Here is a 19,049-nt window from a genome sequence, read left to right as displayed (position 1 = left end):
AAAAATAATGACGGCATTGTGAAGCTCCAACTCCAATCTAACACTGCCATCTTCTGGTGAAAGCATCACATATAAAGAAGAGTGCTGAGTAACCGTGACATCACGACTACCTTTTCTATGGAGGCTACAGGCAGAGATTGGGGTGTAAAATGCTTATGCAAACCTATAGCAAAACAAGCTGAAGTAAATTAGGGCATGTATAATCTAAACCCCCTACTTTTTGCAATGTCTCTAACAGGGCCTGAAGACACAGACGGACACCCCCCCCCCCCCCCACACACACACAATTACATCCCCTCTGCATAGAAACTAATGTGACAGAGAGAAAGCAAATGCTAGGCTAAAAATTATTTATTTTGAGCTTAAAGCATCATTCTCTCCTCTACCTTATCCTCACATCAACCTTTTTAGGTTGAAAGTACTATAGATTGCGTATCACAGATGTAGAAAATGAAGACTGTGGATGCATTAAAAACCATCACAACAGTAATGGGCTTTTATTTCAACCAGGTCAAGTGAACACTTTGGTTAGTACCAATTTAATAAAGGTTTCGAAGAGAAATAAATCAAAATACTGTGTTGAAAACAAAGGAAAACCAATGCATCGGAGAACCTTTGCATCTTAAAACTTGCATTGCCACACTGATAGACCCCGCTTGCCAAGGCCCAGTAGTAACGCTTTCCCAATACCAGTCTGCAAAGCAGAGGACAATTTGGTAAAACAAAGCTGCTGTTGGCAATCCTTAATGTTCTGGATTTAATCATTCATGACGCGACTAGATTTAAAAGTTGGGAACCAACTTCTTAATTTCTCAACCCCTTGTGAATTCCGACAAGGTTTTAAAATTAGCAGACACGAACTCCCATCATGAAAACGTATCATGTTGTCTAACATTATCGCATCAACACCTGCCCCTCTGTTAGTGTCATCTGCGGAGGGCATCATATTTAAAGGCCTTCCTACCCACATATTGCAGATGCAATGGCAGTCTTCCTTGTGGAATGTGCTGCTTCACAATGCAGGTGGGAGCGCCTTCATACTTAAACAAAACACAAAGCATTCCCCACACATAAGAACGCATGTATGGAAGAACAGCCTTTTTTGCAGGGGGAGGGGAATGGGAACCGTTCAATCAGATGAACGCCGCACCTGCAGCCAGAAAGGTTAACTGTCCAGAAACTAGTTTACTGCTTTGACAACTGCGCTCCTCCTTTTACCCAGTAATAATTTCCAGCTCACAATACTATACGTGAGGATTTTCAGTTACTGCCAGGAATGGTTAACTCAACATTCGAGTTTCCAAAGGGGGAGAGGGGCAGTGTGCCAGGAAAGCACAAAGTCTTCTTTCCCTGTTTTCAAGGCTCGGATGGCACATCTTATGGCACTTCCAGCTAATGCAAACTTGAGCAGCCGAAGGAAAAGTAAAAAAGTTGTTTCAGTGGGGAGGGGGGGAAAAGGGGAGATCCTTTAATGGAAACGAAGGCAACAAAGAATTAAATTAGTTTAGTGCTTACACTAAATGCCAGTTTTGCAGTTTCATTTGAAACCAACAGCGAATCATGAAACGTCATGAAAAAAGATTTTTTAAAAAAAATCTCCTAGAGCAATTACTAAATGAAGAATTACCGCACTAGATCAGTAAACCCCAGAAGAACAAAACATAAAATAAAACCAGTGTCTCATGTCAGGTCCTTTCCCCACCATATAGTACCCATGTCTTTAAACACAACCCATAAAATCTGCCAGTTTGGCCACATTGCACATTTTTTTTCTCTTAAAAAAAACTGTATACAGATAAAAATGCCTTTTTTTTTCAAAGTTTCCAAGTATCAATTCTCAAGTTAGCTTCCAACCCTAAAGTTAAAAGATCAGCTACGAGGAGTTTAAATTATTATTTACAAATCCAGCAGGTAGAACTTCCATCATGGCTTGTCTCCCGTTCTCCTAGCAGCTATCAATCACTCTTGCAGCAGCTTCACAGGTTTCAAGCTCCTGGGGGGGGGGGGGGAGGCTTCCATCACTGATCATCTGTCATCTTCAGCAATTCTAGCAGGGCCCCAACAGCACCGAAATAACCCTTCAACATAAGGGGAAAAAGTCAGCCAAGCTATCAGAAGACAGTGCATTTGCAAAATGGAAAATCATGCAGCTTTCCCAAAACATACAGATCAGAGAACATCAACAACCTTACAGTGGAATCCCAAGCAACTCAGTTGCTTAGTGGTAGAGCATCTGCTTGGCATGCAGAAGGTCCCAGGTTCAATCCCTGGTATCTCCAGTTAAAGGGACTAGGCGAGTAGGTGATGTGAAAGATCTCCGCCTGAGACCCTGGAGAGCCGCTGCCTGTCTGAGCAGACAACACTGACTTTGATGGACCAAGGGTCTGATTCAGTAGAAGGCAGCTTCATGTGTTCACTCAAATCCTATTCAGTGGGGTCAAGTCCCAGGAAAGTGTTCTTAGGATTGCACTGCTGGCGTGTGACATCATGAAGATACTTGCTTTACTCACATGGCTGTGTGCTCTCCCTTACACAGCCAAGGTTCAGGAAGTCTTAGGCCTTTTATGCAGGGATGTTTCCCCGCTGTCACCTCCGCCGACTGCTTCGGGGCTTCCTTTTGATTACGCATGCCTTTTCCACCTGGCAGAGGTCGCCTCACTCTCCCCGCGCATTTTGGCTGTGTTTTCCTGTTTTAGCTAGAATCTGGAAAATGCAGGCAAAACGCACCAGGACAGCAAGGCAACCTCTGATGGGCGAGAAAGGCATGCATAATCAAAAGGAAACCTCGAAGCAGTCAGTGGGGGTGACCATGAGGAAACGTCCCTGCATAACAGGCCTTACAGTGAAAGTAAAATTTGGAGATTCTTGTCCACAAGATGGAATTCTAGGACCAGCCCATGGCTTGGAAATCCCACTGTGTACAAGGAAGAAAGTCCAAATTTGTTGCCACACTCAAAAATCAGACTCCACAACAAACTGAGGTTTAGATGAAGACTTTGTAAACCAGGAGGTCTCCAATCTTAGCTCACCATGCGAAGGAAGGAGGAGAGGACACATGCAAGCCTGAGAATAAAAAAAGACATATTCCTTTCATGAACTCTAATCTGCCCATTAAAAGATTCAACGCTTCACTTGCCCTACAGACAAACTCAGAAGGAGACACAAAATCCCAAACATTTTGTTCACATTCATTCATGACGATGCATAGGTGTCATTGTGATAAGCCTGAATTGAGGAACGATCTGGACCCTCTAAAACTGAATTGTTACCATGTGAATAGGGAGCATGCTTGCCTGTTTTTTATATGCAGCTATCTCACGATTACTGCAGAGAAGGTTCCCAACATCTGAGGAAGTAGACAGAAACCCCAAAAAATTCACTACAACTGTCAGGAAGCTATTTAGTAAGCCAGTACGATATAGAAACATACCTTAAGGGAGCCTTCACGTTAAGCCATATATGTAATACTCTGTCCTAAAGGTGTTAGATAAAAACCTTGGATGCCTTTGGGACAATGCATAGACTATGACCACTGGTAAAGAAGCTACTTTAAGTTCAACCTACTTTAACTAAGTTGTTCAACCATGTGTTGAACAGCTTGGGTGCCCCACCTCACCATGCAAGTAAGGCAGCCAAGAAGATTAACATGTGTAGATATCTTCTTTCAAACAGACTTTACCTCATGTTCCAAAAAGAGAGCTTTGAGTTGTCCCTTTGACCAGTAATCCATGGCGTATGCTAGTACCTTCATGGAGACCATGTTGATTCTCAGAAAGTTTCCAACAAACACCACCCTGTCAATGTTCTGCAAGATTTAAGTGGAACAAACAAACAAAAAAGGTATACATTTAATGAGATGTTATTTTCAAATTAAACACCCCTCCTGTATTTTATTCAGTGCTCGTTCCGCCTCATGGCCCGAAAGCTTTCGACACGAGGGCAACCAAACCTAGATGACCTCCTTTCGATAGAAAAGATAACGTGTACCTGAAATAACATTTACCTGTAACCCAGAAAACCATTTTTTTCAGGCATTATTATGAAGAACTTTTCTGCTACTGTTGCAGTGTTATGTTGAAGGAAATGCCATTTTTACTTAGCAAGAATAACATTTATTTATTTATATTTTTATTCCGCCCTTCCCAACTAAAGCCAGGGCGGCTAACAGTATAAAATTACTGCAATTTAACCCATAAATAAAACACACACACACACACACATATATATAATTAAAACATTAAATTATTAATAAACAATAATGGTGCCATGATCATGGGTCCCAGATGATGGTATGATTTCTGATTCATACCCAGCGTGGAGAGCCCAAAGTTGTTAATGGATGGGGAATAGGGAAGGGGGAAGGGAGGGAGGGAGGGGAAGGGGGAAGGGAGGGGAAGGGGACAGGAAGGAAGTAGGGAGGGGAGGCCAGCTAAAAGACTCATTGCTGTCCTCAAAACGTAAGCCTGACAAAACATCTCTGTCTTGCATGCCCTGAGGTACTGTGCTGAGTTCCGCAGGGCACGGGTCTCACTTGACAGAGAGTTCCACCAGGCTGGGGCTCAGGCTGAGAAAGCCCTGGTCGAGGACAGCCGGATAAGTTTTGGGCCCGCAGCTCTGATTGCCACAACCCTGTAGCAAGTCCACAATAATTAGTCTTACTGGCCACATGTAACTGTGTCCCTCATGGCACATCAATACAACAGAACGGGAAGGGGGGAACCACAACTACTACTTATAAACATTGGGGGTGGGGGGACAACACCCTCTGAACTAAGTAGAACTGCTTCCAAGTAGGCATGCACGTGATTGGGCTGCACGTCTTCCAATTTACAGAAGTTGTCCCGTCTAGTCGCCAGAAAAAAAGTTTCTTCCTTGCTACAGGCAATCAAGTGGAGGAATGTTTATAAAAAATACACCTGTATCAAACCCAATCCTGTGCATTTCTGATCCGCACCTCCAAGGTTACAACAAGCTTCTCTCAAGTATAAATTATGCTGTTCAGTACATCAGGACCAGCTTCCCATGTGTAATGAAGATGCACTGGAGGGGTGCTTCATATGTGCTCTGGAGTGACGACGTTTGGAACAGCAAAGGGGACCATTCCACAGGTTCACAATTAGTACTTTTGGCAGGAGTCTGTATGTCGCCCAAGGAGCTCCGTACAGAAAGCACTCCAAACGTCAGGCATTTCAGAGTAGTTTTGCACGCTTTATATAATATATACCAGGAAGAGAACATCCTTGTTGTAGAAAGCAGAAGTTCTTGACCGACACTCAACAGTATTTTATCATGGCTGAACTACTTTGGAAAGAATGTGATCTTAAAGGGTTCAAGATCACATTATTTATAGCGGTAAGAGCTTCGCTCCAATAGTGCAGTTTCAGTCTCAAAGCTGGCAGCTTAATTATCACCCCTGAGGCTGCTGACTACCTAAAGCATCAACTCTTTTTGATTAAAAAAAATCACTGCAAGTTATTTTTGTCCAGAGATCTTCAAGTGCCAGTATAAGGGCTTATTTTAAGCACACACCTCTGAATTCTACTTGTCTGGACAACGCAGTGCTTTCCCCCTTCCAATCACATTTCTAGTACAATCGGACAATACCTTTAGCTTAGGATTCATGCAGCACTTTTCCAATACCTTAAACGCAATGATTTCAGCAATCTTTACAACAACCTTGCGAAGCAGGCCCAGATTATGGATTGTAAACTACAAAACATGGCTGGACCACTGTGATGCAGATGGCAACATCCCACACAACACCATAGCCCATTTCTGCTGGCTAAAGGAGCCCAGTGGCGCAGAGTGGTAAGCTGCAATACTGCAGTCCAAGCTCTGCTCATGACCTGAGTTCGATCCCAACGGCATTGGTTTTAGGTAGCTGGCTAAAGGTTGACTCAGCCTTCCATCCTTCCAAGGTTGGTAAAATGAGTACCCAGCTTGCTGGGGGTAAAGGGAAGATGACTGGGGAAGGCACTGGCAAACCACCCCGTAAACAAAGTCTGCCTAGTAAATGTCGGGATAGGACATCACCCCATGGATCAGGAATGACCCGGTGCTTGCACAGGGAACTACCTTTACCTTTAAAGGGTAATAACGGGCATCACTACTCATCTACGCTACTCAACGACGCAACTCAACTACACTACTCAACTGTACTGAAAACCCAACCTATATGTACTCACAAGCCTTTCACATTAAGCTGGAAAGACATAATCTTCTTTTCAAAACAAAAAATCATCATGTTATTGGCACAGGGAGGAAAGGCTGCATGGTATAGCCGGATCTCATCAGATCTTGGAAGCTAAGCAGGGTTAGTACTTGGAAGGTAGACGACCAAGGAAGACTCTGCAGTGGAAGGCAATGGCAAACCACCTCTGCTTCTCACTTGCCTTGAAAGCCCCTTGCTGGGGTTGCCACAAGTCGGTTGTGACTTGACAGCACATACAGATGCAGGGGCACAAGCCAATCTCATTGTGTTAAAACCCGAGCTTTGCTGCTTGCAGTGGTTAGCTCTCTCTGCTTTGATAGCCCTGTACAATGCTGCTTGAACTCCATGCCACAAGGCAACACTGTAAAGAAGCTGAAAGCAAAGAGAAGGATGACTAGAGATTAAAGAAACTTCCAACCTATGCCAAGAAATTAGTTGAAGGGCATTCAAAGGTGGTCTCAGTCACAAAAGTGTGGAAACAAATTATGTTGTACAAAATAAGCCATTCAAAAGGTAATCCCCCCCCACTTTTTACATTTTTTTTATCCTACCCTTCTACCAAACTCATCAAGCTGGAATTGGCCCCTGTGGCTAATTCATGGTTGCCACCAATAGCATGGTTGCCACCGAAAGGGCCAGGTATCTCCTCCTCCTCTCGCAACATCTAGCAATACATGTCACGTGACATGGCCTCCTGTTGTCAAGCCTGACCCTGCAGTCACAAGCAGCGGCCAATGCAGTGGACCAAGGGTGGAGGAACCTGCAGCACGGAGACATCATGACATGTGTTTGGCCTTACTGCTAGATGCTACCCATGGAGAAGCAGAAGGAAGACACAGTTGTTAAGGTGGCAACCACACATCTCCCGTAAGGGTGTTTGGTCCCCAAGAACAGCTATTTGGGGGATTCAGAGGGGGAAAGCAGCAGGAAGAGGGGCTGTGGCTCAGTGGTAGAACATCTGCTTGGCATGCAGAAGGTCCCAGGTTCAATCCCAGGCATCTCCAGTTAAAGGGACTAGGCAAGCAGGTGATGTGAAAGACCTCCGCCTGAGACCCTGGATAGCCGCTGCCAGTCTGAGTAGACAATACTGACTTTGATGGACCAAGGGCCTGATTCAGTAGAAGGCAGCTTCATGTGTCCAAGAAGAAGGTGGGAAAGAGTAACTTTGAAATCATTTGCAGTCATTCAAAGAAAAGCCTAAGGGCCCAAGCATCGTATGACTGGAAGGTGAGCTAGCTACTGCCAAAAATCCTAAACAGTGTGTACATCTACTGGGATCAAACACATAAACCAGAGGTGCCAGAACATCTGGAAGCAGAATAGGAGCTTTGAAAGCTTACGGACAGACACACCCTTACCTCGTTCAGTGCACACATCCGAGCGATGGAGCCGATGTTGTTGGTGATGGTGACCAAAGTTGCTCTTGCCAGGTCCTCTTTACTGATGGAATCCCGCTTCTCTTTGCTCATCATGTGGCCAAAGCTGTATGACAATACAAGAGAATGTGGTTTTTCTTACCATTTCCAGAAAGGCCAGTGTTTCTAAACCCTTGTTTTTAAATAGCTTGGCTGGGATACATATCATTATAAGAGCCCTTGGCTCAGGTGAAAAGATAGGCATGTGAATTTAGCAAACCAATAAACGCTGCTATCCACGGTGAGCTAGGATTGCGTTCTTAAATATCATTATTATATTTTAAACGAAAAGCAACACCTTTGCTGCATCCTGAATATTTACCAGTGAGCAAACAACCAGAAGCCCTGAGATAGAGCCTGACAGATTTATTTTGATATGAAATAAGACAGTGAAGGTGCTAGATGTTATAATACTGTTGGGATGGAGGATCTGGGTTTTTTTTGCCACAAGATAAAAGATAAAAGTAACACTCCCTGAAAACGAAGGCACAGAACTCAGGTGTCAATCAACTGACTGAAGTAAACTGAGGCTCAGTTATAAAGACCTAATGCAAAGGTATGGTTTTGCTTTCCTTGACCATGCAAGCATTCAGTCAGAGGGCTTAAATAGATGTTAAATGCAAATACATGTAACTGAACTCTCCTGACAGTCCATTGTTTTAAGGGAAAGCTGCTTTAGGGCAATTTGGAGTGATGCAGGAAAAGACAAATGCTGTGGTGTAGAGGTCAGTGTGTTGGACTATGATCTGTGAGACCCAGGTTCAAATCCTTACTCTGTCATGGAAACTAGCTGGCTGACCTTCGGCCAGTCACTTTCTTTTTAGCCTTACCTACCTAACAGGGTTGTTGTTACGAACATAAAACAGGAGAAGATAATGATGCAAGTCGCTTAGGGACTCCATGAGGAAGAAAAACATGTATAAATGAAGTAAATAAACGAATACATTGGTTTAAAGTGATATTCAAGCCATGGTTTGCGTTAACCATGATTAAGGCCCAGTTTGGGTCCTGATTGTGTCAGGAGAAAGGTGGGGTAGACAGATGTCCTAAACAAACAAACAATACACTTTCCCCACTTCTCCAGCTACACTGCTTGAAAGCTGAGGAGCAAAGGTTGACACGGTTTCCCCAAGAGCCAGCGCAGTGTAGTAGTTAGGAGTGGTGGACTCCAATCTGGAGAACCGGGTTCGATTCCCCACTCCTCCACATGAACGGTGGACTCTAATCTGGTGAACTGGATTTGTTTCCCCACTCCTACATATGAAGCCTTCTGGGGGACCTTGGGCTAGTCACAGTTCTCTTAGAGCTCTCTCAGCCCCACCTCTACCTCACAAAGTGTCTGTTGTGGGGAGAGGAAGAGAAGGAGATTGTAAGCCGGTTTTGATTCTCCTTTTAGAGAAAATTGGCACATAAAAACCTACTTTTCTTCTTCTTCTAAACACTATCTCCACAAAGGTGGCTTAGCTCAACCAGCTAACTCTGATTTTACTTCATTTTGGATTGTTGGTATGGATACAGCAACAAAACATGGGTAGCCATTTTTCCTCCACCAGGCCTATCTGTTGACAAACCCGTAAATCTGGACTGGTTCAGGCACACCCAACTTTGGCGATCAATCATGACAACACGTGTAAAGTAGTTTAACTGATTGAGTCACTTGTAGTATCTCTGCTTTCAGAATAAGTGCTGATGTTCTGATATCGCCTAGCAAAAGGTTCCCCTCTCTCTGATATCTCCTAGCAAATGGTTCCCTCTCTCACACACTCCACTACTTTCAACCGTTCAGTTCATGCGTTTGAGATAGTAATCTCAGGCCGCAAGATGTTTGTTAGACTGTAAGACACCATAGGGTACCACTGTTATTGCTGCACGAAATGGCTTCCCTTTTGGAGGACAGGACAGTTACCCTAAATGGAAATAGCCATATATAATACCAAGCACAGCATAATCTCCACATGACCCGCTGATACGTACCTTGATGCTACAGCAGATCCTTGGAGGCCAAACCGTTCGTAGTCTCCTCCGTAAATGTCTTTCACTAGTTTATCAACGTTGGTGCTGTCTCCTTTGGCTGCCATTTCTAGAGCTTCTTCGAAGGTCTCACAGCCAGTCAGCAAACAACACAGTCCCAGGAATGTACCGCCACCAAGACTGAAGAAGGAGAACAACTGTTTCAGCCACCGTTCTGCTGCCTGAGCTCTTGCATATCTATTCTCTATGAAAGCCTCTAATATCTTCCTTCAGAAGAGCCCCACAGAACATAACTCTACATTGTTATGGGTAAAAGGGATTTCGATAGCTGAGGCAAGATGCACTTGGTTAGGTTGAGGTTCTGTTGGAGAAGAACATCTATGATCACTACGAACTAATTCATACACACCAAGACCTGGATAACCCAGACTACCTCAAGCTCATCATATCTTGGAAGCTAAGTAGGGTTGGCACTGATTAGATTTTTTTTTTAGAAAGTTACTACCTTGCTGGATCAAGGGAATGCTGTGGACATATCTTGTTTTGATAAGGTTCCACATAATATTCTTGTTGACAAGTTGGTAAAATGTGGTTTAAATCCTATTAGGTGGATCTGTAACTGGCTGACTGATCGTACCCAAAGAGTGTTTGTTAATGGTCCCTCATTCTCTTGGAGAGGAGTGACAAGTGGAGTGCCTCAGGGATCTGTCCTGGGACCTGTGTTTTTCAACATCTTTATAAATGATTTGGATGAAGGAGGGAATGCTTATCAAATATGCAGATGATACTAAATTGGGAGGGGTAGCAAATATGGTAGAAGACAGATCCAGGATACAGGATGATCTTGACAGGCTGGAGAATTGGGCTAAAACTAATAAAATGAATTCAGTGGAGATAAATGTAAAGTTCTGCATTTAGGTAGGAAAAATCATGTGCATAATTATAGGCAGGGGGGGGGAGAGACTTGCCTTGGCAGTAGTATGTGCAAAAAGGATCTGGGAGTCTTAGTAGACCAAACACTGAACATGAGTCAGCAGTGTGATGTGGTAGCTAAACAAGCAAATGCGATTTTGGGCTGTATCAACAGAAGGATAGTGTCCAGATCATGCGAAGCGATGGTATCGCTTTACTTTACTTTGGTTAGACCTCACCTAGAGTGTTGTGTTCAGTTTTGGGCACCATAATTTAAGAAGGATGTAGACAAGCTGGATATAACAGCCCTTCAATTAGACAAGGATATGAAAGCCCTTCAAGTACTTGAAGATGGTTATCATATCACCTCTCAGTTGTCTCCTCTCCAAGCTAAATATACCCAGCTCTCAGCTTCTTCAACCTTTCCTCATAGGACTTGGTCTTGAGACCCCTTACCATCTTCGTTGCAGTGATATGATAACCATCTTCAAGTACTTGAAGGGCTGTCATACAGAGGATGGTTTGGAGTTGTTCTCTGTTGCCCTAGAAGGTGGGACCAGAACCAACGGGTTGAAATTAAATCAAAAGAGTTTTCGGCTAAACATTGGGAAGAACTTTCTGACGGTTAGAGCGGTTCCTCAGTGGAACAGGCTTCCTTGGAGGTGGTGGGCTCTCCTCCTTTGGAGGTTTTTAAGCAGACACTAGATGGCCATCTGTCAGCAATGCTGATTTGGTGAACTTAGGCAGATCATGAGAGAGAGGGCAGGAAGGGTTGTGTCACCGTTTGGCTCTTGTGGCCCTTTCTTACATGCCCAGGGTAATGCTGATCGTCACTTTGGGGTGTGGAAGCAATTTTCCTCCAGGCCAAATTGGCCAGGGATTCTGGAAGGGTTGTTTTTTTTTTGGGGGGGGGCATCTTCTGGACATGGAGTAGGGTTACTGGGTGTGTGGGGGGGGTAGTTGTGAATTTCCTGCATTGTGCAGGGGGTTGGGCTAGATGACCCTGGTGGTCCCTTCCAACTTTATAATTCTATGATTCTATAGCACTTGGTTGGAAAACCCCCAAGGAAGTCTAGGGTTGCTAAGCAGAAGCAGGCAATGGCAAACCACCTTTGAACATCTCTTGCATTGGAAACTGTAACATTTGAAGGAGCAATAGCGCTGTGAATATGCGAACATGTAGTGCCTGTGAATTTTAATAAAAATGGTGTGCAGTTGCTTCAGAAGTTATCAGTGAATACATACTGTGGGACTAGAGTCCTGCAAAGATAATTTTTCATCATTGCTGCTTCTCATTTTAAAACAGATGGAATGAATGGATACCTCTTTAATTACTAAAAACGTATTATATAAACAGATACATATACGCAACTGGCTCCGGGTAAGACCATAACTTGTCAAGCTGTTCCAGAGGACTACAAGTCATGAAAAAACTGGTTACAGCACAAACGGCAAGCAGCACCCATTCGATCAAGAATCCACAGGATCCTTATAGATGTGAGATCCTCTTCTATAAGACCATCTTTCTCAAAATGGCAGTAAGCAACTCAAACATTTTGTTAAAATTGATGGCAGCTGTGGTTAGAAAATCTGATATTAAAAAAATAATTATACTGAAGAGATGACCTGCTAACAATAAATAATTGGTACATCCTGCAAACCAGGATGGGATAAGAGTGGAAAAACAGAGAAAACACTTAGATGCCCAACAGGAAAAACCTGAAACTATGAAGAGAAAGTAATGGGTAGCAATAAAGGTTCTTTTTGTTTGATGCTTGGGTACTTTGCATGTTGAGGCTGTGGTCATTTTTCTTTCCCATATTATTGCCTAATCATACATCTGTAAGACTAAGAAAATCAACATGCTCGATACTACATAAGAGACTGTAAATACAAGTTGGCTCTTTAATTAAATCAATTTTACCACTGCTCTCTAGGCAATTCCTTTATGAATACTTAATACACATGGATTCGGTCTGTCTGATCCTTCTTAATTCTTTTACTATGCATACGTACAATAATGGATTAAACCTTCTTGTCTGTTCTGCTGTCCAAATTCCCATAGCCCGCAGCAAACAAAAAACTGTATTCAGCAGCTTATTTGCTAAAGGGACACAGATAGGCAAGTAAAAACTGGAAGATCTTGGGATCAAAAAAGCTGCATATAAACCAAATATTCAGTTGGCAAATCAACTGGCAGAAAATGAAGGAGTATAGCCAGGTGAGGTAACAGTGATGGTAAACCTAAATACTGCAAGTCACTATAAGCATTCAAAGTTTCTCTAAATCCTTTTTTTTTTTTTTTGTATTATGTTGCCAAAATGGACTCAAAGGAACAGAAGCAATGCTTAATTTCTTAGCTGCTAAGAAAGAGGGCTTCCAAACTACAGCAAGTGTGGAAGCAGCTGGAATCTGTTCTGGAGGAAACCCTATTCCTTAATTCTGCAAATGCAATGTGGTTGCTCAGTGGCAAGAGGGGAATGCTCAGAAGTACTTTTATTCTTTCTTCCTATTTGCTTCTTTGAAAAAGGGGAATGTCTGAGGACGTTGAAACCGCACAATTCAAGGAGGAGAGGTGAGAGCTCCAAGGCCAACAGAACCTGTGGGAGATTTGGTTTGCTCTTCCTACGCTACTTCACGTGCCCATGTTTACACACGTCTTTTAAAACCATTTAACAAGCCTTTACGGCAGGCTGCTTTAAACAAAAAATGTAATCCATGGGACAGTTCCAGGTTATGTGGCTCCTTCCCCTCCAGCATAGTGAAAGCCAATAAAGATTTTTTTGCTGGTCTTCGAAAAACATTTAATTATGGATAGATGACAATATGCTAACTCAGTTTTTATTATTCGGGAAGCATTTTTAGAAATTTATAATAGTAATCACCATTGAAAGCTTTTTTAATCAGTTCTTATCAAGTACTGTACAGGATATCTTGAGATTTATGTTAAGATGTATTATGATAATCACCATTTAATGTGAAATATTATATTACAATTTACTGCTCATTGTTACTATCATCGTATGTTGTTTATTATATCATATGTATATTTTCTTTTTTTCTCTGATGTAATTGTAATCGATGCTTGTGATATGGCTTCTATTTTTTTCTGTTCTGCTTATATTTATAAAAATAAAATCTTTGGAAAATATTTATACTGGTGTTTGTTTTTTTTAAGAGCACTTTCTTGTCAGGCATGGACATGTTTGCAAGACTTCGATGAGCGTCTTCTAAGGCCTATGTCAGAGCTTAAAAAATACGGCGAAGCAATGGGAGCTACTGATATTGCTAAGCACAAGCAGATGAGGCCTTTATGTTGAAATTGCAGAGCTTTAAAAAAAATTCTACCTAGCTGCATTGACTGAAGTTGTAGGGCATGAAGTGAGCCTGGCTTCTATTTTACCTGCTCCCACAAAGCTATTCTGTCCTCTAGGACCCATCCACAACACCTTGGATGATCCAGTCAACCATACTGGAAGAAGACATTGGATGAAATCCTGGCACAACCATTGCACTAAGCAAAATCGGAAGCCTTTCTTCAGTCTAACAAGCCCATTCCTGACCTGTGGGGGTGAAAGTGGTGTGGAGACGCGCAAGGGCCGGCATCGGCGCCACATGCGCCAGCGCCCAGGCCACTTGCACCGCCACAACTTGCAGGGGCTCTGGTGTTGGGGTGCAGTCACCGTCCCCTCTGCACTGCCACAGCAACGCTGGCTTGGCTTCCCACCTGCGTCCTGACAGCGCACGTCCTGGGGCGTCCTGGGGCAGAGCCGCCTTTCAGGCCGGGAACACCCCCTATGCCCTCACACCACCTTCTTAGGTGGTGTAGCCACGCAGAACGCTATGGAGCGGTTCCACGGGGCTTGCAAGTAAGGGCAACTTTCTGCCTTAAGGGGGAGGGGCTGAATCCTCTTTTGGAGGTGGCTCAGCTGCACTGCCTCCAGCCACCAGCGCAGCCACTCCCCTCAGGAATGGCCTGTAAGAAGCTTCCTCCATTCCAATGGAAGAGCCACTTGCCAGAGAAGGTAGGAGACATGCCTGTGATCCCTATTTCAGAGCTCACATATGTAGATAGGAAGGAACAAAGAAAAGCACTCATGTTTTAAATAACTTCCACGTGACTTAAGAGAGACCTGATGTGACAGAGTTGAAACCTCTTATCGAGATAAATTGACATTCCATTTCAGAAGAAGAAAGTGGATCTCCTCTCCTCAGACAATGTATTCACCTGGTCCCCGTAACTCTCTTGTAGTGATCCTTGGAATACACTGCTAAGATGCTGACCCCAGAGCCTATGTTAACCAGCAACATAGGATACGGATTATCAAGGCAGTAAGGTTTTTTCTGACACCGTTCGGGATCCGCAGGATTTTCAAAATAATAGCACTCTGGCTGGCCGTTGAATCCCACAGAATCCACATAAAGCAGGCCCTGGATCAAGCAGTCCAACTCGTCTAGCTTATGAAGCTGCAGGTCAGCAATCTGCAAGAGAAGTTAATAAGTGAATACCCTTTGATACAGCATAAAACTAACGAAAAGGGTCGAAAGGTTTTTCGCTCAAGTACTTTGTCCTGTTTGAGTAGCACAAAGGGTCATTGCTCAAGCAATTTTTTAAACAGTATTATTTGTCCTGGAAGTTTCAAGCTCTGTTGACAACGTGCACATAAATGTCGCCACGGGCTACACCCCAGAGGTATGGGCCTTTCTTCTCACTGAAGGGATCTTACTGCTATTCTGTTAGGCCAGAGAGAGGTGTGTACGAGAGGGAACCCAGGGCTCCAGGTTTGTGCTTTCAGCCTGCTTTTGCCTCTTGCAAACAGGGTTTTACACAGTTTCAAAATCCTACCCAAAATTTGCTTTGAGAAGAAGCAATAATAAGAAGCAACGATGTTGCTGGCATATACTGGTGAGAAACCCCTTTGGACTCCTTTAAAATGAATGGCTCTCTCTAGGTTCAAACTGCAGCTACAAAGTCAGAGTATTTCTATTAAGACACGGTTTATCAATTATCATTCTATAAACTAGAAGCAGCACTTCACAGCTGACTTAACACTTTATGAACAGCCTTGGGCTGAAATACTGCCTGGGGACAATTTGTGTCAATCCAAAATGGATCACTGTTGTTAAGTATTCCTTTTATAGCAGTTACATCCAATTCTTTCAGCAGGCAGCAATGTCAAAACAGCTGCCAATTTTCATCATAGGCTAGGGTTGCCAACCTCCAGGTACTAGCTGGAGATCTGCTATTACAACTGATCTCCAGCCGATAGAGATCAGTTCACCTGGAGAAAATGGCTGCTTTGGCAATTGGACTCTATGGCATTGAAGCCCCTCCCCTCCCCAAACCCCACCCTTATCAGACTCTGCCCCAAAAACCTCCCGCCGGTGGCAAAGAGGGACCTGGCATCCGTATCATAGGCCTATGTACGGTGACCCACCATGGACTTGGTATAAGAGTTTAAGTAATGCCCTGCTGGGTCGTACCAGTGATGATACATCTAGTCCAGCATCCTGTTTCACACAGTGATCACAAGTTGCCTTAGAGAACCAACAGTTATAGGCATATAGGCCAAGGCCTTCCCCTGCTGTTACCTCCTAGCACTGGAATTCAGAGGTTTACCGAGTAACTATGGAGGTTCCCCTCCATGAACCTATCTAAACTCCTCCGCATGAGCGGCGGTCTCTAATCTGGTGAACCGGGTTGGTTTCCCCACTCCCACACATGAAGCCAACTGGGTGACCTTGGGCCAGTCACAGTTCTCTTAGAGCTCTCTCAGCCTCATCTACCTCACAAGGTGTCTGTTGTGGGGAGAGGAGGGAAAGTAAACCAGATTGATTCTCCTTAAAAGGTAGAGAAAATTGGCTTATAAAAACCAACTCTTCTTCTTCTAAAGTCATCTATGCTATGCCAGTAGCCATCGATACATCCACCTGGCAGTGAATTTCACGATTTAATTGCTCACTGATAAACTTCTGGGCTTGGCCAAACAGCTTCTAAGCTACAATTCACAGCTGATGGCTTTGTCTGACTGGTGAACCATAACTCATGTAGGTCAGCGTTCATCTAATAACAGTGGCAAACCAGTGTAGAGATAAGGGGAGAAATGGTCAGTAAGGCACATTTGTAAACATGATACAGCAGATATTGGCAAACACACCCACCCCCTTAACCAAAGGGAAAAAGCTGTTTCAGATAGCTCTTTGTAGTCAACCATTACTTAAGCTTAGAAGCAAGTTTGAAGTGGCAAAACGATTTACGTTTGGGTTACGGAAATGCTCTCCTGTATTTGATTTGGCAATCCTACCACCTTGGGGGAACGCTCCTTAAACAAAAATGTCTGAAATTCCAACATACCATACGGAAATCTTCCTCAAACTTGTAGGCTCCCCCTCCTGTGGCACAAAGCGTGGTGTGCAAGCTCGAGAAGTTCTTTTCGCTGCCCATCTGTATGAACCTGTGCATAGCACAGCTTGGAAAACGGATGAAGTGAAGATTCCCTTTGCGTCCACACATTGTCAAGTTTTTCAATTCAAGGTGGACATCTCGAATACCAGTTTTACCATAAGCCGTATTGGAAGTCAAATACTTCCTAATGCTTTTCAGGTTTTCCACTTCCTCCTGTTCTTCTTCAGCTGTAATGTCTTTTGGTTCAAAGTAGACCAGTTTAACAAGGGTTCCACCAATATCCATGCCAAACCATGGGAATGCTAGGGGAAAAGAACAAAAAGGGAAGGGGGGGTAAAAACAAGTTAACCAAGATATTTCTCAAAATTCATTGGAAAGAAAAAGTCCATGAAATCAAACAGATGATCACCTGCAGCTAGGATTGCCAACCTCCCGGTGGGGCTGGAGATCTCCCGTTATTACAACTGCTCTCCAGGAGACAAAAATCAGTTCCCCTGGAGAAAATGGCCGCTTTGGCAATTCCTGCTCAAGTCATGCTCACAATTATTTAGCAACTGCTCTAATTTCAATTAAATTGTATTTCAGGAAGGAGGGGAAAGGGGAGAAGAGCACCCTGTTTCATCCATTAGACTAACCACAGGTCTTGTTGTCCCTGTCCTATCACTAGGGTTACCAGCCTCCAGGTGGTTACTGGAAAAATAGACACCACTGTGCATATATATCACAGAGATTTGGAAATCAGCACAGGAACGAAAATAGTAATGAAGTGAAAAAGTGTATTGGAAAGCTACACAATTATACAATGAACTATACTATAACAACCTAATACAGGTAAGGAAGTTAATAGTATCCACACTGGTAAGTATCCATATTGGTAAAGTACAATGCTGATGTAACTATTTGTTCTTATTTTTCAGTAGTTAACATTACAACTTGTCTTTGGTATCGTGATGAGGAACTAAAATTGAGGCAACAGCCTTCCCCTGCCGGTCACAATTGAAAAGTGCACTATTAACTTCCTTACCTGTATGGATACTTTAACTTTGTATTGTATAGACTTCAATGTCATTGTCATAAATTTGATTGCACTTTATTTTAGGATAGATATAGCATTAGTATTAGGTTGTTATAGTATAGTTCATTGTATAGTTGTGTAGCTTTCCAATACACTTTTTGCACTTTGTTACTATATTCGTTCCTGTGCTAGCCTCCAGATAGTGGCTAGAGATCTCCTGCAATTACAACTGATCTCCAGGCAACAGAGATCAGTTCCCCTGGAGAAAATGGCTGCTTTGGCAATTGGACTCTATGGCATTGAAGACCCTCCCCTCCCCAAACCCTGCTCTCTATGGCACTGAAGACCCTGCCCCTCCCCAAACCCAGCTTTAGCACTCAAACCTCTAGCAAACCTCAGGGGTTTGAGTGCTAAAGCAGCCGTGGTGATGTGGCGCTTCCGGGGGTAAACCCGGAAGCGATGTAATCTCATAGTGCGTAGCCATGCGCGCATGCAATCGCCCCAGCCCCGCCCCAAAAATCTTCCCGCTGATGGAGAGGGGGGACCATCTTGAGTCCCCCTTCGGGGACAAAAGCAGGGTATAATTATCTAAATAAAAATTTGTTATCCTCTAAAGCACCACATTCTTCCGTGGTGCTAGAGAGGCTATGACAGGCCGGGGTTTTTCAGAGAAATCCCACTGGTGCTGATGGAGAGAAAACAGTGAACGTGATGTGTTTTAACTGAGCAGAGATCTGTGTTCTGGAGAGTAGCCCACTCATTCAGTCCAAAAATAGCTGTGTCCAACAACCACTCCTGCTATTTGGGGAAACATTTGTCCTTGTTTCACCACCAAGACACAGACATGTATAAAGTGCCAACAAGACCTTGCATAAATCTTGCATAAATCTTGACCATGAAATCCTCACGCAGTCTGTCTATAATCTGATTACATGTGATTCTTAGAATTGCTTAAATGGAACCGAAGGGGAAAAGAAGGGACAAAACACTTCCTAGGTTGCTCTCTTTCCCTTCTCCTTCTTTGCTAAACAACGCTCCAGAAATAGTTCCTCTCCCTCCTATTATTAGCCTTGACACAACTACTGCAAGGGAGTGAAGAAGAAGCCTGCTTGGACAAGT

General features: G+C 43.5%; 1 protein-coding gene across 2 annotated transcripts in view; it reads right to left on the bottom strand.

The window, feature by feature from the left end:
* Positions 1-1,999: 1,999 nt before the first annotated feature.
* PANK1 (pantothenate kinase 1) overlaps positions 2,000-19,049 on the bottom strand; it is a 30,208-nt gene continuing 13,158 nt past the window's right edge. For both annotated transcript variants that reach the window (XM_056849467.1, XM_056849468.1), the window contains exons 2-7: positions 16,865-17,217; positions 14,738-14,991; positions 9,601-9,777; positions 7,570-7,693; positions 3,680-3,805; positions 2,000-2,078 (exon numbers count right to left, since the gene is read on the bottom strand). In XM_056849467.1, the coding sequence (XP_056705445.1) occupies positions 2,019-2,078; positions 3,680-3,805; positions 7,570-7,693; positions 9,601-9,777; positions 14,738-14,991; positions 16,865-17,217 (1,094 nt within the window). In that variant the 3' untranslated portion in view covers positions 2,000-2,018. The remainder of the gene's footprint in view (positions 2,079-3,679; positions 3,806-7,569; positions 7,694-9,600; positions 9,778-14,737; positions 14,992-16,864; positions 17,218-19,049) is intronic.

The sequence above is a fragment of the Euleptes europaea genome, chromosome 5 (assembly GCF_029931775.1).
Source record: "Euleptes europaea isolate rEulEur1 chromosome 5, rEulEur1.hap1, whole genome shotgun sequence".
In the NCBI taxonomy this organism is placed as follows: domain Eukaryota; kingdom Metazoa; phylum Chordata; class Lepidosauria; order Squamata; family Sphaerodactylidae; genus Euleptes; species Euleptes europaea.
Note: the sequence above shows the minus strand (reverse complement) of the source record. Positions and strands in the feature narration are given on the sequence as shown.